Consider the following 27,948-nt stretch of genomic DNA (forward strand, 5'->3'; position numbering starts at 1 on the left):
CCCCAAATATTTAAAAAAGGCTTATAAATCTAGTACACCAAACTTATAAGTAGGGTAATTCTCTCTCTTTTTTTTTTTTTTTTTGGATTGTATTTATTTATTTGACAGAGAGAGAGCGAGCAAACACATAAGCAGGGGGAGCAGCAGAGGAGAGGGAGAAACAGGCTCTCCGCTGAGCAGGGAGCCCGACACAGGGCTCCATCCCAGGACCCCAGGATCATGAGGCAGATGCTTAACCAACTGAGCTACCCAGGCACCCCATAAATAGGGTAATTCTTAAGTAGTCTTCAAATATTCAGTATTTGACACAGACCTAGGTTCACCTGCAATAGCGTTGCGTGGTTACAGATGGCCACTGCACGTGTAGTGAGCATAACGTACAGATGTGTCCAGTCATGATGGCGTACCCCCGAAACTCATGTAACGTTGTCTGCTAACTGTACTTCAACAGAAATTTATCAATTAAAATAAAATAAAATCACAAATGCAAATCAATTACTCAAATACATAGTTCAAATTGGAACCACAAATGATTACTTTAATAAGCTGGATGTCTCAAATAATATATATATGTAAACAAAAAGTACTAACTGATACCTTGAACATGCCTAATCTGAATTCCTTATCTTTCCAGCACTGAAAGATTCATAAAGGACACAGTTATGTCATCTCCACTCCTGCTGTTTTTGCCTCATCAACAAAGGTTGCTTAAACACCGGAAACATTACTGAGATTTCAACTGTTGGTACCTAGCCAGGTCCCTTTGTTTATGTCCTCTAAAAGGCTGGTCTCAGGTGCCTGGGTGGCTCACTTGGTTAAGCATCTGACCCTTGGTTTCGGCTCAGGTCATCATCTCATGGTTGTGGGATGGAGCCCTGTATCAGGCTGTGCATTCAGCAGGGAGTCTGCTTGAAGATTCTCTCCCTCTGCCCTCCCCCACTCCCAGAGAGAAAGAGAGAGAGAGAGAGAGAGTGTGTGTGTGTGTGTGTGTGTGTGTGTGTATGCACGCACATAAACACCCATGCTCTCTCTCTCTCCCTCTCTCAAATAAATAAATAAATAAATCTGGGGAAAAAAAAAGGAAGAAGAAGAAGAAGTCTCGTCTCATAGCCTGTGTCCCTCAATTCAACTTGCCACACTGTGATAACACCTAATTCTTTCTTCGCTTTACTCTAACTGTAGCCCTTGATTTGATGTTATATTTCTTTCAGCTCTTAAGATATTTAACTATCTTTCCATTGAGGTGTAAGAAGTTTTAAACTTGTTGAAATTCTGTATTCCTTTCATATTGTTCCAATCTGCAGGAGAATAAACATGTAAAAACCCCCACATGATACTAAAAGTGAAGTAAAAACAATACAGTTGTGTAAAAGGCAGGGTCATCTTAATTGCAAATTTAATGAAGGGCCTGTTAGGAACTAGTGGTGACCGTAAGCAGCAGAACTTGGGACAGTGGCTGCAGAATCCAAATCACAGCCCAGGCTGAGATTTGATGATAACGGGGGGCAATGCCCAGTAGATGGGTGATTCTGGCACCTGTGCCTGTGCCTGGCTGGGTTCCTGGGACAGCAGAAGGAATTCCAGAAATTTCCAGTTATTTGCTCACATTTACTGACCTGGACCAAGGACACGGAGAAGCTGAAAATAACCAACTCCACTTGCCTCCTCCCTGAATCCCAGCACAAGATGTCTGCGTCCACAGCTCACTGAGAATATTAGCCCTCGCTGTGTGAAGTTGGGGACTGGGTGAGCCCAGGACACATTTGCCAACTGCATTATATCAAAATTCATATTCTTTTAGGTTTTTACTTACTTAAATGCTTATACTTCAATTCTACATATCACAGACTGCCCATCCCGGTTCACCACTACCATGGTTATTCGAGGGACGTATACCTTCAGTTTCTTCGTCTCTAAAATGAGGATAGCAAGAGTACCAACCAAATAAGGTTGGCTTGAGGATTAGAAGAAAATTTACATAAAGCACAAAGCATCACTCATAGTCATTACTCAATAAATGTTAGCAATGGTTTTTATTATCATCGGTGTCCTCGAACCACCTCCCACTCAGAGTGTGGCAGCTCTCATGCTCTTACCTGGGCTCCTTAACAACTCCCTACTTGTCCTCTTATCACAGTCCCATTCCTTCTATCCCCTCCCCACTGCTGCTGGAGCAAGCTTCCAAACGGGTCCTTGAATAACACTGCACCCCTGTTTAAAAACACCTGCTAGGGGTGCCTGAGTGGTTCAGTGGGTTAAAGCCCCTGCCTTCAGCTCAGGTCATGATCCCAGGGTCCTCGGATCAAGCCCCATGTCGGGCTCTTTGCTCAGTGGGGAGACTGCTTCTTCTTCTCTCTCTGCCTGCCTCTCTGCCTACTTGTGATCTCTCTATCTCTGTGTCAAATAAATAAATAAAATCTTAAAAAAAAAAACCAACAAAACACCTGCTAGATGGGGGATGGGCACTAAGGCGGGCCCATGAGACAATGAGCACTCTGTGTTATATGCAACTGATAAAATACGGAACACTACATCGGAAACTAATGATAGCTAATTGAATATGTTGGCTAGTTGAATTTTAATTAAAAAGAAAAAACTGCCTACCAGATGCTCTCTGCCTCTAGTCTCTTGGTGAGTTTGTGCTACCCTAATAGCAGTGCCAGAGACGGGGCTTACAAACAGCAGAGCTTGACTTCTGACAGTTCTGACGGAGGCGGGGAGGTCGAGGGATGGAGGCACCAGTAATTCAGCTTCCGGAGAGGCCCCACCTCCGGCGTCAGAGACGGTGTCTTCGCACTCTCCCCTCACGTGGCAGGAGGGGCGAGGGAGCGCTCTGGGGTCGCTGGCATGCAGACACTAATTCTGTACATGAGGGCTCAACGCTCACGACCTAATCACCTCTCAAAAGCCCCGCCTCCTAATGCCACCCCTTTGGAAATAAGACTTCAACATATGAATTTGGGTGAGGGGGGACGGGACACAAACTTTGAGTGCGTGGTTTCGGGTTATAAGAGCCTTTATCTGGGCTCCAGAGACCGCTCCTGGCCATGTGTCCTGCAATTCTCTCTAGACAGCCACACTCCAGCCCCAGGGCCAGGACTAGCGGGATGCAAGAGAGGCAGCTGATACACCAAATTTAAGGAGGCTCTCGCTCTCAAGCTTGCACGTGCCCTCTGATGGCAGATGCCTGCCATCCTCATGGTCCCTCTCTCCCTCCTTCCTTCCTCCCAGACTACCTGGGCTCAAATTCTTACTTTTAAAAAAGTCAGAATAAGCCACTTAGCCTCTCTGTACCATGGCTTCCTCATCTATAAAACAGGGGTGATAAAAATGCCGATCTCCTCAAGCTGTCATGTGGACTAAATGAGTCCGTGCGCGTTCGCTGTCGGGGGGTCCAGCCCTGACACGCACTCACTGAATGTCAGCTGAAACCCCCCACTCCGCTTCCTGCAGTTTTCCTTCCAAGTCCTCTCCTGCTACAACCTCAGCAAACATACAGTCTGAATCTCAAGACACCAACTAGTTACCGTTTAACCAGACACTGTACATCCACCATTTAAAAAGTCAGTTTCCCGCGGCACCTGGGTGGCTCAGTCAGTTCGCGAGTGACACTTGATCTCAGCTCAGGTCTTGATCTCGGGGTTGTGAGTTTGAGCCCCGCACTGAGCTCTACATTGGGTGTGGAGCCTACTTAAAAAAAAAAAAGAAAAAGAAAAGTCCGTTTCCCACACCCGGATAAAGGGAATGATGCCATCCCCCGGCCTGCCGACGGCACACTCCGGCCTGGTGACTGCACACCCCGGCCTGGCGACCGCACATCCCGGCCTGCCGACCGCACAGCTGCCCCTGGAAGCTTCCATCCTCAAGGCAGCTTTGACGCCCTTCCTTCCTACTAGTGAAAAGCCTTTCGGTTGTATGTGACGAGAAGGCAAATGCAAACTAGCTTTGCAGAGCAAAACAGTGAATTCATTGGGCCATGCTGTTTGTTATCCATTGCTGCGTAACAAATTACAGAACTTTGCAGCTTAAAACAAGATTTATTACCTCACGGTCTCTCTGGATCAGCAATCCAGGCACAGCCTAGCTGGTGCCTCTGGGTCCTGGTGTCTCACCAAGCACCAGTCAAGGCATGGGCGGGGTTGCCGACCTCCCTGGGCAGGCACAGCCTCCTGGGGGCTCTCAAGTCCTCATGAACTGTTGGCAGACGTGCGCTCCTTGCTGGGTTTGGGCTGGCGCCCTCCCTGTCTCCTCGCCTTGATGCCTCCCACTCACAATACCTGGCTCCAGGCAAAGGGACCTGGGGGTGGGAGAGAGGGAGAGAGACACGGAGAGGGAAGACACAACCTTTTGTCACCTAATCTCAGAAGTGACAGCTTATCACCACGGCCACGTTCTCCTCTGTAGCAGCAAGCCGGGACACCAGCCCCACACGAGAAGAGGCCGTTACGGGGCACCTGGCTGGCTCAGTGGGTAGAGCGAGCTTGATCTTGGGACGGCTGCGCAGCCCGAGCGAGTGGGAGGAGTCTGTGGTGCCAGTTACGAACAGCGCTTGCCCAACCAGAGGCACTCGCACACACAAGAGTCTGTGGCAAGTGCTTCCTCTTTCAGCCGGAGATCCAAAAACAAATCACCATGGCAGGCCCAAAGCAACACCCGGATGACTCGGCTCTACAGTCCTTCCCCAGTAAACCACAGAAGACCAAGACACACATGTTCTTTCCCTTTCTCTGGACCCATCTCCTCTTCCTGCCAGTGGGTAAGTCCCCATTATGGCCACTGCCCCTCACTGGCGGTGTTCCTGTGGGGCTGGTCACATTGTTCGCTGGAGTTCTTATTGGTAAAATCTGGAAACTCCTCTCCTTGTGATAGTTCGTCTGTGGGTTCCACGTTATTCTTGTGTGTGTGTGTGTGTGCACGCGTGCACGCATGTGAGCATGTGCGTGTGTGAACGTGTGCGTGTGTGAGCGTGTACGTGTGTGAGCGTGTGGTGTGAGCATGTGCGTGTGTGAGCGTGTGCGTGTGTGAGCGTGTACGTGTGTGAGCGTGTGGTGTGAACATGTGCGTGTGTGCGCATGTACATGTGTGGGCGTGTGTGTGTGTGTGTGAGCGTGTGCATGTGTCAGCCTGTGCATAGTCACTCACCGTGAGTAGGTGACGTTCTAGCCCGTCTCAAATAACTCTCAAATAACTATGTTCCTCTCACTCTGACATTTTCCCGCTGAGGAATGCTGAGTGATGAGTTTGTTTCCTGTACAATGTGGATAAAATCCATAGAGAGATACATGAAAATTCTGGTGACAAGCCACTCCCTTTTCTAGGGACATATTGAACTGCTGGAACTTCTTTCTACATCTGCCATGTTTGTCATATATCCCAAACTGGGGGCTTCCCTTGGGGTCTGGAGATGGTCTGGTGGCCCTGAGCTGGGTGGTTTCTCTCCGAATGTCCTTTTCTCCCCACATCCTACCTCCCCGTCAAGGCCCAAGTCCTGCTATTTTCTGGAAACATCTCTCAGCAGCATGGCCAGCAGGCAGAAGTGACTCAGTACCCCAGGGAGGTTCTCAGCCCCCTGGGACAGTGACCTCTACTGTCCCTCTGGGAATACTATTTTCCTCAGGACCTTGGAGGATAGCACAGTTAGCCTAGGGATCTGAGCACAGAGGGGGTGGAGGGGTGGGCAGTGAGGGGAGCTCTAGAAAACCTCCCAGATGCATGCTCGGGGGCAGGGCCTAGACTCTGGGGTAGGGTTCCAATCTAATCTCTTTTCACTTTGCATCTCATCTTTGCTCGCCATAAAAACATTACAAGCATCATGGTTCCTTATAGTCACACCCAACTCTTGGGGTGCTACCTGGCTGTGTTGGATAAACCGGAAGTTCACCATCTAATGTCACTCAAGCCTCAGATGACCAACAAGTAAATTTCAAGGTAAAGAGGCATCTCCCTCTGTCTAGCTCCACTGATTGGGGATGACCTCAAACTTCACCGTCTTGGTCTAGCAGGGAGTTTCTCTGATGCTTTTGTGTCTCCAGGGAATGGTTTCAGGAACTTAGGAGGCAGTAGGATGAAAAGTTCTTCCACTTAGGTATGTCAAGGAGCAAGAATGTCCTGTCCCCTTTTTTGCGGAGCAAGAATTCCTGTCCCCTTCAAGGTCCTTTTAGCTGGACTAAGAACCAAGTTGACATGAGACAGATTAACAGGAAAAAAATCAAATTTAATGACATGTATATGAGGAGTCCACACAGACAAGGAAATTCCAAAGACCCTCAGGCAAAACGAGGCATCTACGTCATCCCAGACTAAGGAGAAGGGGGCAGGGGTCTGGGACCTCAGAGGGAAGGAGGGTAGTTCACAGGGCGATGCAGAGAAGAGCAGATGTACGGTAATTAGAGGTTTGCCCTGCCGTGCAGAAGGGTCACTCAGATAAAATTCATCTCTGCCAGTAACCCTTATTCTGGGGAAGACCCCCCAGTTAGGATTCTTCTGTGTAGTTAAGGGAAAGGCAAAAGTTTCTCTGGAGCCCACGAGGTCTTGATTGCCTTCAGTTTGGAATGATCTTCATGCCAAAGTGGCCCACCTCAGGGTAGCCCATCCTCCGCCCCTACAAATATCAGAAACTTTTGAAATTAAATCTTTGCTCCATTGTTTCCTAGCTGTGTGAGCCTCTGTTTCTTAAACATAAAGTGTGATTAGTAAGACATATCATGCAAGACTCTCTTGTAGATGAAAAATGTTATCTGTAAGCAAGCACTTGGCATGCAGTTGGGAGAAGTCGATTGTTATAATAATCACTAAGTGCACTATTTGGAGACTATTGAAGGTGGGGAAGCCAAATTCAGTTATCACAATCATTGAACACCCTTTTATTATTTGCCAAATGGGTAGTTCAAAATAAGATGGCTGATGCCTGGGACTCCTGTCGCTGCACTGGGAGTCACGGAGCATTGTAGCATTGTTTGCTGCAACAGTAGCAGGATTCGACACACGAACCACATCTCTCTTCTCCTGCTGACAGTCTGTACGCCTTGCTTTGATGTGAGGAGACACGGGTGCGTCATATGTGCCCAGCCAAGACTCAGGCCCTTCTGGGCTCCTGGGATGGAGGGTGGTCAGAGCTCTCGGCCTCCACCTTCCGGGATATCATGTACAAGGAATCTGGGCTCTGCAGCTGTCATCTAAACAAGTGGCTAAAACTCCCAAAATTTTAGCTCCTTTTCTGTAAACACGAGCTAATTCAGGTAATTTTGAGGACTGAATGAGGTCACTTCTACACAGTGCTAGTTGTCGTAGAAATCATGAACAGTATCTTTCAGAGGCGAAGAGCTCTCTTTCGGGTAACTTCAAACCAGCATCACACGAACCCAGTTTCTGCTTTCTGACTGCCCCTAGAATCTACCTGAACTGACCTAGACTAACTTGTCCAAGGTCCCTAGCCCTGCATCCTCCTAGCTACCTCCCTACAAGGTCCAAGTGCTTGGCTGATACGGGTAGAGAATCACGCCCCGGTCCCCAGCCCTGCACCAGTCTGCACCAATCTAGGGGTCTCATCTGTGTACCTGCATAACTCTGTACACTCTGGGCCTTCAGAGCACACCTCAGCCTCTTTCCATCCCTCCAGGCTGTGCTTCAGATTTTCCTTTCTCTCCAACATTTTCTACTTACTTTTAAAGCAGATTCCTGGAGTAATCTGGGTCCTGAACCCATCTGATTTGATCTGGAATTTTCAGAGGACTCTCCAGAGCCTCAGAAGCTCTTGAATCTGGGAATAGACACTGGGGTCCCCCAGCAGACACTCACAGGGCCCCTGCAAGGAAATGAGCCGCCTCGGACCGATTCTGGGCCTATGGAAGCCATGGTAACAATGTATATCAGGGATCTGGGTCTTTCCCTAGATGAGGAAATCAGGAGCAGAATCCATGCTACTTAACTAGTCCCAACCCCAAACCTTGTTCCTAAGGACAGACCAGATTTCCCTGGCCAAGACAAAGCCAGTCTGAGATCCCCTGGACAATGAGGGAAAGGAAGAGTGAGATAGAGATGAGAAATGGTCCTTTTGTGGCCAACGTTTTATTATGGAAATTCTTGAACACAGAGAAAACTTGAAAGAATTTTGCACTAACACTCACATGCTTCCCACCCTGGTTCTACCATTACTTTCACTTCACTTGCCTTCTCCCACAACTTTCCATCTATCCACCCTGCTAGCCATCCATAAACCCATCTCATTCTTTAAAATATGCTCCCTTTTTACTTGTTTTGTTCTTTACGATTTACAGCAACCTATTTTTATTCCATCTCTACCATATCCTTAAAGGAAGATAGTATAGGTGTGAACATTTTTGTCTTACATAGATGAGTAAACTGATTCTCAGAGAAATTAAAAAACTCACCCAAAGTCACCAGCCTAATTTCCACATTGGGATAGAAAACTAGAAAGTCTGTTTTACTGATCTTGTAGATGCGTTTATAAGACAGAGTGTTTTTTAAGTGAGGGAATGAAGGAATGATTCTGCTGGGCAATGAGCCTAGAGGAAGGAGGGCAGGAATTTCATTTCATTTCTCAACATCTGTCATTTATTCCCAGTATGTTTTTATAGAATGAATCAAAGAAGGCTGACTTGAGGAGTCCAGCTGCTTCTTCTCCAAGTCCCTCTTCTGTCTCTGCAGGTCTAGGAGCCTCTGAAAAGGACTCAACCCCAGCAGTGGTGTCTGGGATGCTAGGGAGTTTGGTGATTTTCCCCCTGAACATCTCAGTAGACACAGAGTTTGAGAATGTCGCCTGGAGTGGTCTCCAAGGCACTCTTGCTTTCGCAACTGCAGAAAAACAGATTTTCATCACAGCCAAAAGCTACCAGGACCGACTAAACATCAGCTGGGACAGTTACTCCTTGCGTCTCAGCAACCTGACTTTGGAAGATGCTGGACCCTACAAAGCCCAGATAAACCGGAAGACTTCTGCAGTCACCACTGACAAGGCGTTTATACTACACGTCTATGGTGAGTTCCAGAGAGTTTCCATGGGTTTTAATATTTTTGTTTGTTTGTTTATTTATTTATTTAAGATTTTATGTGTTTATTTTGAGAAGGAGACGGGCAGAGGGAGAGAGAGACTCTGAGCAAACTCCACGCAGGGCTCACTTTTATGAACCAGCCAGATGTTCAACCGGCTAAGCCACCCAGGCACCCCGATCCTTTATTTTTTTTTAAAGATTTATTTGTTTGTTTGTTTGTTTGTTTGAGAAAGCGAGAGAGAGAGAGAGAGAGAGAGAGAGGCAGAGAGAAAGCACACATGGGGGGAGGGGCAGAGGGAGAGGAACAAACAGGCTCCCCGCTGATCACAGAGCTGGACATGGGCTCAGTCCCACGACCCTGAGATCATGACCTGAGGCAAAGGCAGTAGCTTAACCCACTGAGCCACCCAGGTGCCCCTAATCTTTTATTTTTAAAAGCAGATTTTTTTCTTCCTAGGTGATTATCTCTCTAGGATAAATAGGACCACCATGTTGGTCCTTTTCATGCAGTTCCATAAATACAATGTCAGAGTGAAAACACAGCCAAAATATGTTTAAGACCGTTTGTGTTCTCTTTTCTGCAACTCTGTTAGTACCCTTTACCCGTCTGTACTCGCTAGCTTGCTGGGTTTGCCATAACAATATACCACTGCCTGGGTGGCTTAAACCACGGAAGCTTATTTTCACAGTTTTAGAGAGTAGAAGCCCGAGATGAGGGTGTCAGCAGGCTGGGTTTCTTCTGAGACCTTGCTACTAGGCTTGCAGATAGCTACCTGTTTTGATATGTCCTTGTATGGCCATCCCTCTGTTTGTGTCCTCTATGTCCTAATCTCCTCTTCTTATAAGGACACCAGTCATTTTGGATTAGGGACCATTCTCATGACCTCATTTTAACTTAATGGCCTCTATCTCCAAATACAGTCCTATATCCAAATAAAATCATGTTCTGAGGTACCGGGAATTAGGGCTTCAAGATATGAACTCTGGAAGGACACAGTTCAGCCTATGGCACCATTTTTCTATCAGGTAGTTTGACCTTTTTTATTGATTTGTTGAGTGCTCTGCATATGTTAAAGAAATGGAATACTTTGCAGGGAATAGAAATAGAATGAGTGAGCTCCATATGCACCAACCTGCAGCAATTTCTAAGTCACATTGTTAACTTGTTTTAATTCCAGCACCGTGAATGCACAGTGCTATGTTAACTTCACGTGTGCCATAGGGTGATTCCACACTTCCGTACGTCACCCGCTGCATGTTAAGTGTGCTCTTAATCCCCTCCCTGAGTTCACCCATCCTCTACTCGCCCTCTGGCAACCATCAGTGTGTTCTCTGTTGTTAAGAATCTGTTTTTTGGTTTGTGTTTTTTTCCTTTGTTCATTTTATTTCTTAAATCCCACATATGAGTGAAATCATATGGTTTTTGTCTTTCTCTGACTGATTTCACTTAGCAAAATACTCTCTAGAACCATCCATGGTGTTACAAATGACAAGACTCCATTCCTTTCGTGGGGCACCTGGGTGGCTCAGTTGTTCAGCATCTACCTTCGGCTCAGGTCATGATCCCAGGGTCCTGGGATCGAGCCCCACATCCGGCTCCCTGCTCAACCTGCTTCTCCCTCTCCCACTCCCCCTGCTTATGTTCCCTCTCTTACTGTCTCTCTCTCTGTGTCAAATAAATAAACAAAATCTTTCAAAAAATGATTTCATTCCTTCTTATGGCTGACTAATACTCATATATATGGTATATGTATGTATGTATGTGTGTGTGCATATACATATATATATATATATATATATATATATATATATCTTCTTTATCCTTTCATCTATCTATAGACACTTGGGCTGCTTCCATAATTTGGCTATTGAAAATAATGCTGTTATGAACACAAGGGTGCATATATCTTTTCAAATTAGTGTTTTCATATTCTTTGCGTAAATACCCAGTACTGGGATTTTCTGTTTCTTTATGATTCAGTTTGGGGAAGGTATATGTTTCTAGGAATTTATCCATTTCCTCTAGATCCTCCAATTTGTGGGCATATAATTTTTCATAATATTCTTTATAATCCTGTGTATTTCTGTGGTGTGAGTTATTATTTCTCCTCTTTCATTTCTGATTTTGTTTATTTGAGTCTTTCTCTCTCTCTCTTTCTCTCCTCCTCCTTTCTCCCCCCATAGGCTCGCTAAAGGTTTATCAATATTGTTGATATTTTCTTTCTTTAAAAAATATTTATTTATTTATTTATTTATTTATTGGAGAGACAGAGAGACAGCACAAGCAGGGGGAACCGCAGAAGGAGAGGGAGAAGCAGGCCCCCTGCTAAGCAGGGAGCCTGATGTGGGCCTCAATCCCAAGACCCTGGGCCCAAGGCATACCCTTAACTGGCTGAGCATTGGACCAGATGAATCTAACAGATATATTCAGAACATTCCATCCTAAAACAGCAGAATACACATTCTTTTCAAGTGCACATGGAACATTCTTCAGAGTAGGCCACATACTAGGACACTAAACAAGTCTCAACAAGTTCGAAAAGATCAAAGTCATACCATGCGTCTTTTCTGACAACAACACTATGAAACTAGAAATCAATCACAAGAAAACATTTGCAAAGAACACAGATACGTGGAGGTTAGATAACATGCTACTAAACAATGAATGGGTCAACCAAGAAGTCAAAGAGGAAATCAAATGTACGTGGAGACAAATGAAAAAAGAACAGTCCAAAATCTTTGGGATGCGGCAAAAGCTGTTCTAAGAAGGAAGTTTATAGCAATATAGGCCTACCTCAAGAAGCAAGAAAACTCAAATAAAGGACCTAACTTCACACCTAAAGTAGCTAGAAAAAGAAGAACGAACAAAACACAAAACCAGTAGAAGGAAGGAATCGTGGATATTAGAGCAGAAATAAATTAAAGAGAAGCTTAAAAACCAACAGAACAGATCAATGGAACCAGGATCTGGTTCTTTGAAAAGATCAATGAGGTGCCTGGGTGGCTCGGTCCGCTAAGGGCTATTTGTGCTTGTGTTGTTAGTGGGCGAGTCTAGGGCTGCCTGGGCTTGAGCTGAGTCAGAGCAGGCATTTGCCAGAGATGCAATAGCACTGAATTACAGGGTGATTTCCTTGTTTTGTTCCCTGAGACGCTTTCTTTGGTGGGCAGGGCCTGCCCTCAGACCAGATGTTGGCCCCAAACCCATTGCTGTGGCCATGTTGGAGTGTGTGTGTGTGTGTGTGTGGTCATCTTCCCTTCCCCCTGGGACAGGGGTCACTTTGGAGTGGCGCTGGCCCCTGCTGGTGCCGTTTGCACACTGTCAGGTTTGAGGCACTACTTTGGATGGGCTCTGGCCGGGAGCACACTGGACAGGTCAGGACCACAGGAGAACTCGGGGGCAAGCTGGGCAGTGTTATCAAGCTCTGCTTCTCCCCCTCCAAGCGGGCTGCAGGAGGGGACCTGTAGCAAATGGGACCCAGGCAAGCTGGGTTGCAGGGGGCAAATCTGCAGAAGCGGGGACTGGGTGGAGGGCAAGGTGTCTGGTGTTAGCAAGGTATGTGCAAGTCTGCGGTGGGAGCGGGCCTGCAAAGGAGGCATGACAGGGAGGGGCTTGTCTACAGGAGAATGCAGGGGTCGGGTGAGCTGTTAGCAAGTTAGGTATTGCATGTTGGCACTGTACTGGTTCCCATAGGTATCCATGTGTCTAGGCGAGGCAGGTGTGGGGGCGGAGGAAATGATGTCCTCTAGCTCCTTTGATCCTGGAGAAGCCTGCCCATGATCTCTGCCCCTCCAGAACATGCTCTGAGATTAGTAAACAAGTCTCCTTCCCACATATTCCAGGTGATTTTCAAACTGCTCCTACTGTCCTGGGGGGCAGGGGGTGTGCTGTTTGTTGTGCTGCCTCTTTACAGCCAGGGATGCAGTTTCCTTTCCCCCTCCCAGAGCCCAGCCAGCCCATTTTTAAAGTTCCAGGTGTTAAGCCCCCGCTGATTGTGAGAACTCACGAAATCAGGCCCCTCTGGTTTTCCAAACCAAATGTTATGAGGATTCCTCTTCCTTGTGTGAGAGTGTTTCTTTTTTTTTTTTTTTTTTAAGATTTTATTTATTTATTTGACAGAGAGAGATCACAAGTAGACAGAGAGGCAGGCAGAGACAGAGAGAGAGAGGGAAGCAGGCTCCCCGTCAAGCAGAGAGCCCGATGCGGGGCTCAATCCCAGGACCCTGAGATCATGACCTGAGCTGAAGGCAGCGGCCCAACCCACTGAGCCACCCAGGCGCCCCTGTGAGAGTGTTTCTGTCCCTCCTCTGCACCCACACTATCCCTCCATCCTGTGGACGGTCCTGTGATCCCGTAAGTTCCCAACTGTGCCTCGCCTTTCTTACCCTCTTTGCGGTGACCTCTTCTATACATTTAGCTGTGGAGCGTTAGTTCCGCCCGTCTTCAGGGCATTTTCTGGGTTATTCACATGGATGTGGGTGTTATCCAGTTGTATCCATGGGACAACTGAGCTTAGGGTCCTTCTACTCTGCTGTCTTCCCCAGAAAGCCAACATATAATTAAATTTTTAAAGGCTTCAGGACAGTGTGTGTGTATATAATGGTAATATATAGTATATATAATAGCAATATATAGTATACATATTCTATATATAGTATACTATCATGTATGTGTCTATATCTAGAATATTTCTAGAAAAATAAACAGGAAGTTCATAGCATAAGTCCTGGGGAGAGGAAACAAGTAGCTGGGAACAAGAAAGCTTGCTTTTTAAACTACGTACACTTTTTTGTATCCTTTCAATTTTATGTATTATCAATTCCCCCAAAAAATCACACTTAAACACACACACACACACACACACACACACACACACACACACACAGTGGACAGAGGAAATGGAACAAAAGGGAAAGAAAAGACCAGGAAGAAGGTCTGAAAGCACAATAGTCATAAATTCCGACCAAAAGGCAAAAGCAACTCAAATTCCAGAGGCAGAGCTCCCTGCTGCACAGCGTTTGGGGCTGACTCATTTATGCATTTATTCACCGAACATTCCAGAGAGACTTTTACAGACTGGCCAGTCAGGTGTTAGTATTTGGGCACAGGCATTGGCCCTGTCCTGAAGGAGTTCATGTACTGATGGGGAGAGAGAGGAGTAATCAGACTGGTGTCACGCTGAGTCATGGAGGTAACACTCTTTGGGGATTTACGGGGGTGTAGAAGAGGGGCACTCAGTCCAGGCTGCGGGGGAAACTGAGAAAACTTCCCTGGAACAGGTACTCTGGCTTCTTCCTTCTGTCCCTGGGTCTTCTATCATCACCACTCTCTTCTCTCAGCTGTGTCCTGCTGCTGAAGGGATCTGAGTAATCTCCTTGTTGCTGTTGTCCCTACAGAGCAGGTGCCGGAGCCTCAAGTCGTCGTGAAGTTTGTGAACATGTCCGACAGTGGCTCCTGCAACATTACCTTGATTTGCTCTGTGGAGAGGGCGTGGACAAGTGTTCTGTACAGCTGGACCCTGCAGGACACCCAGGCTTCTGAATCGCAGGAGGGCTCCACTGTCACCATCCGCTGGACACTGTGTGACCCAGACCTGCCATACACCTGCACAGCCAGGAACCCGGTCAGCCAGAGCACCTCCAGCCCCGTCCATGCCCGGCAGTTCTGTATAGGTACAGGCTCCACTTGGGCCCTCCAGGGGATTTCAGAGATGGTCTGAGCAGCCACGGAGTCTAAACAGCCAGGGTTCTGGCAGGACACAGGTGGAGTGGGGATGAAGACAGGCTTGAAGAACTCTTGTTCTCCACCCTCCGGGGTCTGAGAGAGACTGGCAGGGCACTTGGGAACTCCCAGGGAACTCTGAAACTCTAAAGATAGAGCAAGGGAAGAGAAGGGGAGGGAATATGGATGAAGAGATCTAATTTGTTCTTTATTTAGTTGGAGGTATCCCCTGCAGTCTCCTCAGAAGGACAGGGAGGGTAAGGGAGGCCTGAGTATGCAAAAGGCAGAGCCAGGTGTATATCTGTCCCTGACAAGTGTCCCGCAGGGATGCCTTGTCAGAGGAAGGGAAAGGGGGTGTGGGCAGGAGAGCTTCTGGGGCTTCAGTCTCCTTCAGGCAGGCTGAGGGTTTAGGGAAGAGAGCCAATGACTGAAGCCACAATGTCTCATCTCTGACTGCAGCTCCAGAAGCCTCCGGAGGAGACTCAATGGGGGAGACAGTGGTGGGGATCCTGGGGGAGTCAGTCACCCTGCCCCTAACACTCTCAGCCCGTCACTCCGGAGAGAACGTCATCTGGATGTTTAACACGTCTATTATCAGCAAAGAGAGGAAAGCAGCAGCAACAGCTGATCCATTCGTGAAGTTCAAGGATGCCAATAAGAACTCTAGCCAAGACTACTCCCTGATGATTGGCCGGCTGAGGATGGAGAACGCTGGCCACTACCATGCCTACGTGTGCTCCCAGGCCTCCGGAGTCATCAGCACAAAACACATCACACTGCGCGTCTATGGTGAGTTTCTGAGCAGAATACTCATCATTACATTCCTCCCCTGGGATGTTTCTCCTTCCTCTTTGCTCATTTCCCTGCTTCCCCAAATACCTCAGATCACTAGCACAGCTTTTGAGCCCAGACCAGTCGACTCACAGGAGGCAAAACTTCCAGCCAGCAGCCAGGCAAGAACTACCTGCCAAGTCCCCCTTCTGCTAAGTTTGCAGTCGGCCTCCGCCACCCAACCTGCAGTGCTTGTCCCTGTCCTCCTGCATTGCTTGTCAGGTGAATCTCAGAGCTCTTCGACCCGCATTTTTATAGAAGACTATCCTTTTGGATAAGGGCACAGCAGGCTGGAGTGGACTCAGAGAAGACTGAGGAGAAAGGCTTTAGTATCCAAAGACCCTCTGACCCCCAAGAGGGATGGCTGCTCGGCTCTCCTGAGTGTGAGGGACAGAGCTTGCAGTCTTTCTCCTCAGGCTTGGGCCTTGCAGGAGCTTGGCTTGACAGCTGAGTTTACATTTGCCACCTGCTTCAGCTGTATCACCCAGACGTGGTCATCACATCCCCTGCCTGGGTTTGTTGGTGTCTAAGTATCTGTGGAGACTCACGGGGCATGGTCCTGTTAGAATATGCTGGAAGTCAGCTAGTCCGCATCTGTAGCATGCCATGACTCAACTATTAAAAAAGAGAGAAAGAAGATTAAGTGAAAATAATAATAAATTAGGAATAACTAGTGCCAGTGTTATATTTCTTTTAAAATCGCTAACATTTATTGAGCACTAACTCTCTGTCAGAGCGGCACTCAGCTCTTCACACTTTATCTCCTGAGTAAAGAACGTCGATGATGGAACCTCAACAGGTAAGCCTTCAAGTCCTCAGAGCACATGAGATGTTGTACCTACCTGTGTTGACGGGTTTGCTGGTTCTTCACAGGGTACGCTATGGAGTGATGTGATGTCTTTCTTTTTCTAGTTTTCATTTTGACTCCTTTGTTTAACATCTGAGCATCAAAGGCCCATAGTGGTGAAGGGGTGTGTCTGAGATTCCATGGCTGCCACGAGAAAGGCCAGGTGCATTCCAAAATGCCTGTGACTCCTGGAGGCACTTTCTCAGCCCTAACGTGGTGCCAACACCCAACTTCAGGAGCATGTTCTGAATGAGTGAAGACGTGGTGACTGCCCAGCAGGCAGGCCTGACTCCACATTAGGTCTGTCTTTCTCCTCACACAGGGAGATTGAAGAAGCCAAAAATTACCTGGCATCCTGGGCTTGCTAAGGATGGTATCTGCAGGGTCAGCCTGACATGCTCAGTGGAGGACAGTGGACACAACGTGACATACAGATGGGCCCCCCTACAAAAAGGAAACTTCGAGTCCCAAGAGGGACCTCACCTCAATGTCTCTTGGACACGTGGTGAAAATCACCCCAACATCACATGCATCACCAGCAACCCTGTCAGCAGCAGCTCCCAGCAGTTTCTTCCTGGTGACATCTGTCCAGGTTACCATTTATCTCTGCTCAGCCAGACTTTAGGGACTGGGACGTTGGTATCCAAGTGTTCGTAGTCTGAGTGGTTCTTTATGATATGCAGTGAGAGAGTGTGGACGAGAGTGCTTCAGAGTAGGACATTCCAGCAGAAATATAATGGGATCCCTCATGTCATTCACACTTTCTTTTTTTTTTTTTTAAGATTTTATTTATTTATTTGACAGAGAGAGATCACAAGTAGACGGAGAGGCAGGTAGAGAGAGAGAGAGAGAGGAGGAAGCAGGCTTCCCGCCGAGCAGAGAGCCCGACGTGGGACTCGATCCCAGGACCCTGAGATCATGACCTGAGCCGAAGGCAGCGGCCTAACCCACTGAGCCACCCAGGCGCCCCTCATTCACACTTTCTAATAGCCACATTAGATAAAGTCAAAAGAAGCAAGTAAAACTAACCTTAATAATATGTTTTATTTAACCCACTAAATCCAAAATATCACCATTTTGGATTATATTCAATACTATTACCGTTGAGATAACTTACATTTCTTGTTGTACTAAGCTTCTGAAATCTAGTATGGATTTTGCACTAAAGGCACATCTCAGTTCAGATGACAAAGTTCCATGGGAAATACTCCATCTGTATTCAGATTTCATAAAAGTGACAGTTGAAAAAAATAGCTTTACATATCCAAGTTGTTCCAAACCTACTTACTGTTTTTCAATAAGAAATTAAATCGCCGATTTCTATTTCAATTTCAATTTTTTAAAAATTAAATAAAATAAACAATTTAGTTCTTCAGTCATACTGGCCACATTCCAAGGGCTTATAGCATGGGTTGTGGCTACCATACATGGACAGCACAGTGTCAGAAGTTAGTGGAGATGAGTTTATTGAAATGGATGGGTGAAGGAAGGCAGACCACGAAGGAACACGGACTGTGAGTGGAAGCTAGAAAGGAAGCCCTAGGGTCTCTCCCTAGATGCCAGGCACTATTCTAGGACCATGTGCATTTTAACACAATTAACTTCACAATAATCCTACACAGCAAATACTCTTAATGTCCTCCATTACATGAAGACAGTGAGACTCAGAAAGGATTAGGGACTTGCTCAATGTCACACAACAAAAGCATGAGTGGAACCCTGAGTTCTGTGCTCTGTTCTGTTCTAGAAGGAAGTAGAAAAAGAAAGGTTTACCTGGGATGTGATAACGCTAGGTCAGGCTGGCAGATGGATTTAGAGCCCTACGAAGTGGAAATCATGACTCTGTCTTGAGCCTAGAACTGCCCTTACACCATTTACAGAGAGGAGCAGTGTAGTGTGATAGATAAGGGCATCTTAGGTAGAACCAGGCAGCCTACATTCAAATCCTGTCTAAGTATTTAAAACTCTGTGACACTGGGCAAGGCATATATCTCTCTAGCTAGGGACAGTGTCTACCTTAAGCACTGCTATAATTTCTAGCCCAGAACAATGCCTACTCAATAAATAGTTGTAGAATGAATGAATGAAAAGGAATGTGATTTTAAGAGGCCATTTTGCTTTTTTTTTTTTATTTTAAGATGGCCATTATGCTTTGTCCATTGCTTGTCCCAATCTCCTTGTCATTATTTGTATTAATGTCATTCATTTCCTCTTCAAAGGGCCTGAGAGGAACACAGAGCTTTACACTGGACTCTTGATAGCCAGCATCCTGTTCTTTGGGATCTTCATCTGGTACATTTGGAAGCGAAAAATACCATGTGGGTTTCTGAGATCATTGGCACGTGCCAGCACCAGACCATATCCCTGGGACCTTTGGAGGCTTGTCTGCCCTCTCCTGGTCCCCTCCTACCCCCATTCTCCCAAAACTTGATTTCTTCTCCTCCTGATGTGGAGAGGGCTATTAGTTGGGACTCTAAATTTAGTTACAAATCGCTGAAGCTGAACTCAAACTACCTTTAAAGGGGGGGAGGGTGCAGGAGGTGTGATTTATTATTTTGGGACTCACATAATCAATCTTTGGGGAAGAAAGGGAAGGAGCTGACCTTAGGGACAAATGTTACCAGAGACTTAAAAATCAGGGCCCTCCATCTCTCACCCTTACTTTTCTCTTTGAGCTGAGGGGCAGGAATGGGGGTGGGCTGTGCCACAACACAGTAGTTGGTAGCTCCAGACTCCTATCTACTAAGAGATATGCCACCAGGAAGAGAAAAAAGATGTTTCCCTCCAACTCCAACTTGAAAGATCTCTGATTGGTGCAGCCTTGGCTCATGTGACCATTGATTGGACCAACCACTGTGGCCAGCGGGATTAGCTATTACGATTGGCAGCTCCCTTGGAATTTCATATTGCAGGGGAAATGGAACAGTTCCCCGAAAGAGCACATTGGGTAGAACACATAAGATCCCTGCAGCAATTCCTGCAAGACAGCAAACCAACCTGAGAAGTGACCACCACAGAGGGGACAGAGGGATGGCAGGAGGCTCCAGGGCCCTCTCTTCATTTGAAAATGACCTTGGGACTCTGGTCACCCTGTCCTGTGGGTTCCTACTCATGTCAGGGTTCACCCCCTCCCTAGAGTGTTTTTCTTGTCTTTGTCTCTGGAAATCTCTCCCCGTCTCCTTTGTCACTTAGAATCACACGTCTCTCTCCAAACAGACCTATTGCTAAGTCTTCTCTGCCTTGGTTTGTCAGGTTCAGACCCAGCCTCCAGCTCCAGCTCCACTGAAACCCCAGCAGACGCACCAGGTAGTATCACCAATGACACGGGCTGTGGGGTCCCTGGGCCAGATGGAAGCTCCAAAGCCTGACAATTTATTCAGTGTGAACTGTCAATCTGCAACACCGGGCATCACCCAGGAGCTTGTTAGAAATTCCAGTTTGGGGCACCACCCCAGATACCGAACTCTAGTCTGCATCTCAAGGTGAATCATACGCTTGTTAAAGTTCGAGAAGTTATGTGGCTTGGAGAAGGAAAGTTTGGGGAACAGAAATCAGAGCCAGGACGGTCCCTATCATCCAGAAAGATGATAACCAGAGATAGGGGAGGCGGCCTGGCCTCTGGGATCTGTAAGGTTCCTCCGGCATTATCGTCATTTAAATGTGGGCTCCGATGAGGATAGAGTTATTTTCCTCACTCCAAGAGTGGAGGAACAAAGGCCAGATAGAATGGTAAAATTTGCGGTAGGAGCAAAACTAAAACCTATTTAAAATTAAAACCCATGAAATTGCATAGAACACCTATTGCCCAAGAACATCCCTGAGGCAGTGGTTTTCCAATTTTTAAAAAAGCTAAGGAATGCTTTCTTCGAACAAAATACTGTGCAACACCCCAATAGCACAAAGTATGCAAAAGTGGAATTGTCCTGATGGGTGTTGGAGTGGTGAGATGAGATGCCTGCGTCTTACCACCCCCGCTTCCCATGTCTCAGTATCCTCCATTACCACCCTGAACTCTAAGCTCTGGAATTCTAAGGAATTCCCGAACTCCTCCCACTGGGACAAACCCTGCTATTAAAAAACAAACAAACAGGGGCGCCTGGGTGGCTCAGTGGGTTAAGCCGCTGCCTTCGGCTCAGGTCATGATCTCAGGGTCCTGGGATCGAGTCCCGCATCAGGCTCTCTGCTCAGCGGGGAGCCTGCTTCCCTCTCTCTCTCTCTCTCCCTCTGCCTGCCTCTCTGCCTACTTGTGATCTCTCTGTGTCAAATAAATAAATAAAATCTTTAAAAAAATAAAAATAAAAAACAAACAAACAAACAAACAAAACCATGTAACCTCTCATGGAAGAGATCCCCCGAAGAGATGGAACACAAAGAGGGGTTGGGTGGGATGCTGGCAGCTCAAGGTCCAACAGTGTGGGCCTTTAGGATGGGAAAACATTACCAAGAGAAAGGGACCAAGAAGTAGGAATGACGGTAAAGGTGGAGGTTCTCACCAGCTCCTTCCTCTGGTCTCCCCCAGCCTGTGCCATTGTACCTTGGTGTTCTGGGCACAGGAGAAGAAATAAGGAAGTGTTGGGAACACCACTGCCATCCCTGATCTTCCTCCCTCCCCAGCACCTTTCCTCAGCTCCCAAGGTCTGCTTCTCTAACCTTCCTAGCATCTCTTCAAAGTCTCCTCTTCTTGGGGCGCCCGGGTGGCTCAGTTGTTAGGTGTCTGCCTTCAGCCCGGGCCCTGATTCTGGGTCCTGGGATCAAGTCCCATGTTGGGCTCCTGCTCTGTGAGGAGCCTGCTTCTCTCTCTCCCACTCCCCCCGTTTATGTTCCCTCTCTGGCTGTCTCGCTGCCTGTCAAATAAATAAAATCTATTTTTAAAAAGGGAGGGAGGAAGGAAGGAAGGAAAGAAGGAATCAAAGTCTCCTCTTCTCTAGATCTTTTGTCATTACCAAGGTTCATTGTGTCACAGTTTTTCTGTTTACTGAATAGGGTTTTTTAACTGAAAAATCGTATTTTCTCATGGTATACGATTAAATCTCCTTCCCAATCCCAATCTCCTGGTCTCTCCCCCCAGAGACTTTCATCGTTAAGATGCATTTCTAAGTCTTTTTGGGGTCTTTAATGCATTTATGGGCATTAAATAGATTTGTGCGTATGTGTTTGTGTATATGTGTGTGTGTAGGTGCCTTTCTTTTAATTACACATATGGGAGCAATCTATAGCATTTTCCTGAACCTGGCTTTTTTTAACTTAACAGAATATCCTAGTAATACTGACATATGTAAGACTGATTCCTATTTATTCCATCCTACAGATGTACCTTAATTTACTTAATCAGTCCTCATTAACGGACATTCCCATTCCTTATTATTTCTTCCCTAAAAGTATAACAGTTTCCTAACTGGCCATTCCTTCCCCCAGGGTTTCTCTTTTCTATCCCTTCTGCTCACTATGTTGCAAAGCTCAACTCTGACTGCTCTAAAGCCATCAATGGCTCCTCATGGCCTTTGTTTGTTATTCAAAAGTCAATAAAACCTAGGGGCCAAGTGTGTGTGTTCTGAAGTCAGGCAGTCCTGTGTTTGAATCTTGATTCTGCTCATAAGTGATGTTGGGCAATTCAATCTCTATGCATCGGTTTCCTTACCTTGCAAAATAAGTGTGCCCAGTTCTTAGAGTTGCTGTGAGTACTGAGTGGGTCAGTGCCAACACTGTGCACTCAAGAGGTGGTAATTACTCTTATATTCTCATTCACTCTTTAGCCAGACCACCCTTTACCTACTTTTTTTCCTATGCAAATTTTGAGTATTAGTTTTGAGTATTAGTTAAGAACATCAGGGACAAGGTTTCCAGCATTCAGATCCTGACCCTACCGCTTACTCAGGAAAATATTTAACCCTTATGTGCTACAGTTTCCTCATCTGCAAAAAATAAATGTAGTTTTTGTTACATGGGATTTCATGCAGACTGAATACATTTAGGATGGAGAAGTATTTAGGATGGTGTCTGATACATATGAGGCACTTGGTACGTGTGAACCATTATTATTCTACACTCAGACCAAATAGTCCACTTGATGTGTCCCCAAAGGCAGCTAAACATGCACCTGGTGTACCAACGAATTATTCAATTACAGGCGCCCACTCTGATTGTCTTACACCCAGTCCATTGCACCTGTTAAATATTTTGAATACCTTAATCATACTGCTTCTTCAACCAACGACAGCCTGTCACTCATCAAAATCCCAGCCCTCCGTCAAGGCCCACCTCAATCCCACCAACTTCCTGAGTTCTTCTCTGCTTCCTAACCCGAGACCAAGTCCTCACCTTTTCCTGACACTTGTCACATCACCCTTGCCAGAGCTGGGCTTGCATTCATTGATCTCTGTATGGATCTGACCCCCTGCTGGACAGTGTCCTCCTTCAAGAGCAGGTCTAATGGGCTCTTTGTGTTTTCCCAAACCACACATTGTGGCACTCAGGGTGGCTTAGCCAGCAGAGCCAGTTCGGCTCACGGAGCATTGCTAAGTCCATCCCGTGTCACCCTCCATGAATATTTACCCAAGAGAAATGAGTGAATACCTGAAAGGAGAAAGGAAGGGAGAGTAGAACAGAGTCCCCTGGGGGGACACAGGACAACCTCTCTTCCAGTTCCTTAGGCCTCACCTGGAGTAGAGATCAGAGCAGGTCGGATCCTTTCACAAAACAAGAAAGAGGTAGGGGCTGGCACACTTTCTAACCAAGCCACACAATGTGTTCAAAACTCACTACTGGCCACACACTGTGCAATATGCTCTCCCAAGGGTGTCAGAAGCTGGACACTTTCTCTGAGACTGCCAAGCAACAGCACAGGCCCACCTCCGACAGCAGCTCTGAGAGCAGTGAAACAAAGGAGAAGGACCAGGAGAGGACTGGCATACCCAAGGCTGGAAGGCACCATGAGTATGACTTGCTCACTCAGGAGGACACTGGATCCGACTCATCATCTGAGGGGCAAGAAGAGTATGATCTTGTCACTCCAAAAAGCATGGTGCCTGCACCTGAGGACAACACAGTGTATATGCAAGTAGTCCTGAACTTGCAGGTGAGCCCTTTGGATCAGTACACCTTCCCTCCTCCTCCACTTCTAGAACCATCCAATAACTGGGATGACTAGCCCCTCCAACTGGGGGCCAGAACTAGCAGCACATGGGAAGATAGTTGTGGCTCTATCCATGTTTACCAAACCTTGGGGTCCCTTGGAGTGAAGGTGCTCATCCTCAGCTCCCCATCTTGGGCCATTGATAAGGGAGGTGTGAGCAACCAGAGCACTTCCCCACTGCACGGGGGCAACCACCACCCTCTGTATGAAACCTAAACCTGGTGGGGTATCCCCTCTCCTTAAGGGCTGAACGTGAAACTCTGGAAAGTTCTTATCTGGTGATTATGGATACTCTGATGTTGGTCTATTACAGGGAAATACCCCAGTTCCTGAGCGGAAAGAGAGTTCAGCCACAGTCTACAGCTGTGTACAGATACTGCAGAAGGTGAGAACAATTTTCTCTGTATCCCAGGGTTCCTAAAGCAAGGAACCATTGCGCAGACCATTTTAACTGAAAGTCCTAGATCCCCAAGGCAAAGGAGCTTAAGTTCTCTCCACCACGCATCCTCCTGACACACTCCATGGTCAATAGAAATGCTTAAACAAATATTTCTGATTCACATCTGTTTGGCCAAAGGCTGAATGATTCTAATCGATTTAATAATGTTTTGTATTGATTATTCTCAACACTGACCAGAATGAGAAGCTGTAAAAATGCTGCATGATCTATGTATATTTCCAAATTTACTTCCAACGCCATCTAATCCACCAGTATGGCAATTTCCCAAAACAACTGGAAATTAGCCAATAGTCCAATGTCAAGATTTTTTGGAAAATGTGCTATTAACTATAACACATTGGTTTTATTGTGATGTTGAAATGTCCTTTAATGGTAGAATTTACCATTAAATAATAATAAGAACTAACTTTCATATCAACTTTATAAAACATGGACAAACCAAGTTTATAAAACATGGACAAACATATTCTCATGTGATCCCTAGGACACCTCTACAAATGTGTTATCATCCACATTTTCTAGCAAAAGAAGCTGAGATTCACAGAAGCTAAGTTTGCCTAAGGTCACACAGACAGTAGTTGGACTTTCAGTATTAAAAACCAGAAAGAAGGGTGCCTGGGTACCTCAGTCAATTAAGTGTCTGCCTCCAGCTCAGGTCATGATCCCAGGGTTCTGGGATTGAACCCCACTTCGGGATCCCTTCTCAGTGGGGAATCTGCTCCTACCTCTCCCTCTGCTGCTCCCTCTGCTGTGCTCTCTCTCTCTCTGTCAAATAAATAAATAAAATCTTTTAAAAATATAAAAATACAGGGTGCCTGGATGGCTCAGTTAGTTAAGCATCTGCCTTCGGCTCAGGTCATGATCTCAGGGTCCTGGGACTGAGCCACACACTGGGGTCCCTGCTCAGCTGGGGAGTCTGCCTCTCCCTCCCTCTCTCCTTCTTCCCCCTGACCCAGCTCATGCTTTCTCTCTCTCTCAAATAGAATATTTTTAAAACAATACATATATATAAGTAAAAAATAAAAACCACAAAGAGCTTTAAAATAATCCTGAATAACCTTAACCAATTAAACTTGACCTGAATCCAGCTGCCTGCTCCGCTTTCACTTCCCTGAAAAGATTGGGTTCATATATACTTTTTGTTTTCAAATATCCCCCAGAATTCCTTCCCTGTTTTTCCTCCTTGTTTTAACATGCTCAAAAAAAATTTTTTTAAAGATTTATTTGCTTATTTTGCGGGAGGAGGGTGCAGAGGGAGCGAGAGAATCTTAAGCAGACTCCCCGCTGAGCGCGGAACCAGACACAGAGCCCTTTCTCACGACCCTGAGATCATGACCCGAGCCAAAATCAAGTCAGACGCTCAACGGACTGAGCCACCCAGGCACCCCCAAACAAGATTTTAATAAAAAAGAAAAACTCAAAGGTTTTCAGTCATGCTACTTCTCTGTGATTGATGCATCAACCAATAGATATTTATTGAACATCTTGTGTTTGTCTAGAACTAGGCTAGATGCTATGGGATTTAGATACGGTAAAGGCACTATCCTTAACCTTGAAGACATGTTATCTTATCTGGCTGTCAGTGGAAGAGGTACGGAGAAGATTCAATCACCTAGAAGGGAAATGAAAACGCTCTACATACTACTTGTGAGGTGTGCCATTCCCAAGGGTTTTCCAGACTTTGGAAGTGGGAGATACCACCGCACTGAGGTAGACAGGAAAGCCTTCATGAAAAAAAAAAATAACTTGTGTTGGACCTTCAAATGTGGATAGGACTTGCTCAGTAAGCATCTGTGCAGATATGCAGCTCCATTCAGCCATCCTGTCCTGCCTTGTGGAAGGTCACCTATGCTTAGCCAACAAAGTACTTCACCTGTGGCTTTGAGACCCCATCTGTACGTTACACTATACTCCCAAAGCTGCTTTCTACTCCAACCTGGCCCTTTGTGTTTGGGCCACTACTGGTCTATCTTAAAGTCATGGACATCATCCCTACTCTGAGTTTCAGAATGGCCTTGAGTCACCACTGGTCTGGTGGGTCCTGCATGGTTCCCACACCACCCCAGGGACTCCCTCACTCACAACCTAAATGGACAGGAGCACGTTTCCTCGGCTGGGGTCTTGACAGAATTTACCCTTTGCCTTCAGAATTTTCAGGACCACCAGTCTTGACTCTGGGTCTCCTGAAGCTGTCATTGCCCACTTGGTCAGGAACTTCTCAAACCTGCCTGAGCCATTACTTTCTGACACATGTCTCTGCATGGTATCTCAAAGGTTTATGCCGTTCCCGAGCTATTCCTGACACCTGGCTGCCCCTCCTCTGTATCAGCTCACGCCTCACCTGCTCCTTGGGGCCTTCCCTGAACCGAGAGTCAGAACCCTAGGAACATGAAGTCTGAGAGTCTGAACCATTACTTTACGGCATAACCTCTACCACCTGGAATGTCTTTCTCTAGATGTTTGTCTTGCTTCTCCAGCCAGGGCAGAGACTGAGCTCATTAGACAGTAGCTTCTTGAGAGCAAGACCTTTTATTGCCATTTTTATATCCCCTCAAAGTGCTGCATTAAACTGCCCTCTATCTGCCTTACAGAAAGCCTTGCCAACTTCCCAGTGGGAGGTTCTCCAGAAATGCCTGCAGTCAGCTTGATGGACTGTTCTATCCCAAGGCCAGTCCATATGACCTGACTCTTACAGCATGGACCAGTCTTAGCCTGGCCTGACCTTCCTCTCTCAGCAGCACAGGGCCGAGGAAACCAGGGCTTCCCGGGCTTTGTTAACCATATGCTTTGTGTCTTTTGGCTCACAGGTGGTGCCATCACCACAACAGAATGATCCTGAGTCTTCTGAAATCCCTACCTATGAAAATTTCACCTGAAAAGAAAAGCAGCTGCTGCTTCTCTCCTTGTAGTTGGAAAATCTCCTGGAAAGTGTAAGGCCTGGAGCTCTTATAGACAGAAGCACTTCAGAACTGCCTTCAGTGTCTCCAAGATACCTGAATTTGACGCGCCCCCTTCCCTCCATCCCTGTGGCTTCCCAAATCTATGAATAGATCAGACACAGGCTCTGTCTTGGAGTCCCCAGGCTTCAAGAAGTCCCTGCTCCGTCCGTCCCCTTGTGTGCTTCTACAGTTTGGAGGCACCAACTCAGGACTCTGCCACGACTGGTCCAGTGTTGTTGAAAGGACCCTGGACCTTCACACCATCTTCTAAACAGCTGCTAAAATGAATCCAATGGATATTCTCACTCATGGACACAAAGACCCATGTAAAATCATGTCCACTGTAGTATCTTTTTAAATAAAAGGACAAACAACTTAAATGTCCATTTAGTAAGAATGTGGTTAAATGTGTGATAGTGAACCCATGCGACAGCAAGCCCTGCCACTTTTGTAAAGAAAGGAAAGACCAGGGAGGCCTGGGGGGCCCAGTGGTTAAGTGTCTGCCTTCAAGCTAGGGTGTTGACCTGGGAGCCTGCTTCTCCCTCTTCCTCTGCCGTTCCCGCTGCTTGTGTTCTCTCTCACTCTCTCTGTCAAATAAATGAATTAAATCTTAGAAAGAAAGAGAGAGAGAGAGATTGGAAGGAAGGAAGGAAGGAAAGAAGGAAGGAAGGAAGGAGAAGGGAAGGGAAGGAAAGGAAGGAAGGAAGGAAAGGAAGAAGGAAGGAAGGAGGAAGGAAAGAAGGAAGGGAGGGAGGAAGGGAGAGAGGAAGGACCAGTATGTGCTAATATGGAATACAGTCTAAGGACAAAGAAGTAGCCCAGGACAGTATGTATCACATGCTACCGGTTAGATAAAGAAGAAGTGTGTATCTACATGCTTGAATAGTTGTACAAAAGTTCCGAAAGGAAATATGAAATACTTATCAGTGGCTGCCTCCAGGGAGTGAACTGGGTTGTTTTTACTGCGTACTTCTTTGTACTGTGAATTTCTGTTTTTAACCACATATGT

The 27,948-nt window shown here is 46.5% G+C and overlaps 1 protein-coding gene across 3 annotated transcripts; it reads left to right on the forward strand.

Annotated features, from left to right (window-relative positions):
• Positions 1–4,577: 4,577 nt before the first annotated feature.
• On the forward strand, positions 4,578–27,323 carry LOC111138882 (T-lymphocyte surface antigen Ly-9-like). 3 transcript variants are annotated; one of them, XM_022490821.1, is made up of 10 exons: positions 4,578–4,756; positions 8,668–8,997; positions 14,406–14,681; positions 15,190–15,519; positions 16,731–17,000; positions 18,628–18,726; positions 19,661–19,714; positions 23,203–23,483; positions 23,854–23,925; positions 26,808–27,323. In XM_022490821.1, exons 1-10 carry the CDS (start codon positions 4,633–4,635, stop codon positions 26,874–26,876), a joined length of 1,905 nt encoding a protein of 634 aa, XP_022346529.1. In that variant the 5' UTR covers positions 4,578–4,632; the 3' UTR covers positions 26,877–27,323. The 3 variants fall into 3 exon arrangements, with proteins under 3 accessions (XP_022346529.1, XP_022346531.1, XP_022346530.1); XM_022490822.1 differs by lacking the exon at positions 4,578–4,756 and adding an exon at positions 5,764–5,928; XM_022490823.1 differs by lacking the exon at positions 16,731–17,000.
• Positions 27,324–27,948: the final 625 nt, after the last annotated feature.

Source organism: Enhydra lutris, unplaced genomic scaffold, assembly GCF_002288905.1.
Source record: "Enhydra lutris kenyoni isolate GAN:26980312 unplaced genomic scaffold, ASM228890v2 scaffoldscaffold94, whole genome shotgun sequence".
Taxonomy (NCBI): domain Eukaryota; kingdom Metazoa; phylum Chordata; class Mammalia; order Carnivora; family Mustelidae; genus Enhydra; species Enhydra lutris.

Bases quoted from the DNA above. Each gene is read 5' to 3' on its own strand.
- LOC111138882 (XM_022490821.1), top strand. From the start codon at position 4,633: ATGGCAGGCCCAAAGCAACACCCGGATGACTCGGCTCTACAGTCCTTC. The intron at 4,757-8,667 runs GTAAGTCCCCAT...CTGTCTCTGCAG, and splicing joins TCTCCTCTTCCTGCCAGTGG to GTCTAGGAGCCTCTGAAAAG. The intron at 17,001-18,627 runs GTTACCATTTAT...TCCTCTTCAAAG, and splicing joins TCCTGGTGACATCTGTCCAG to GGCCTGAGAGGAACACAGAG.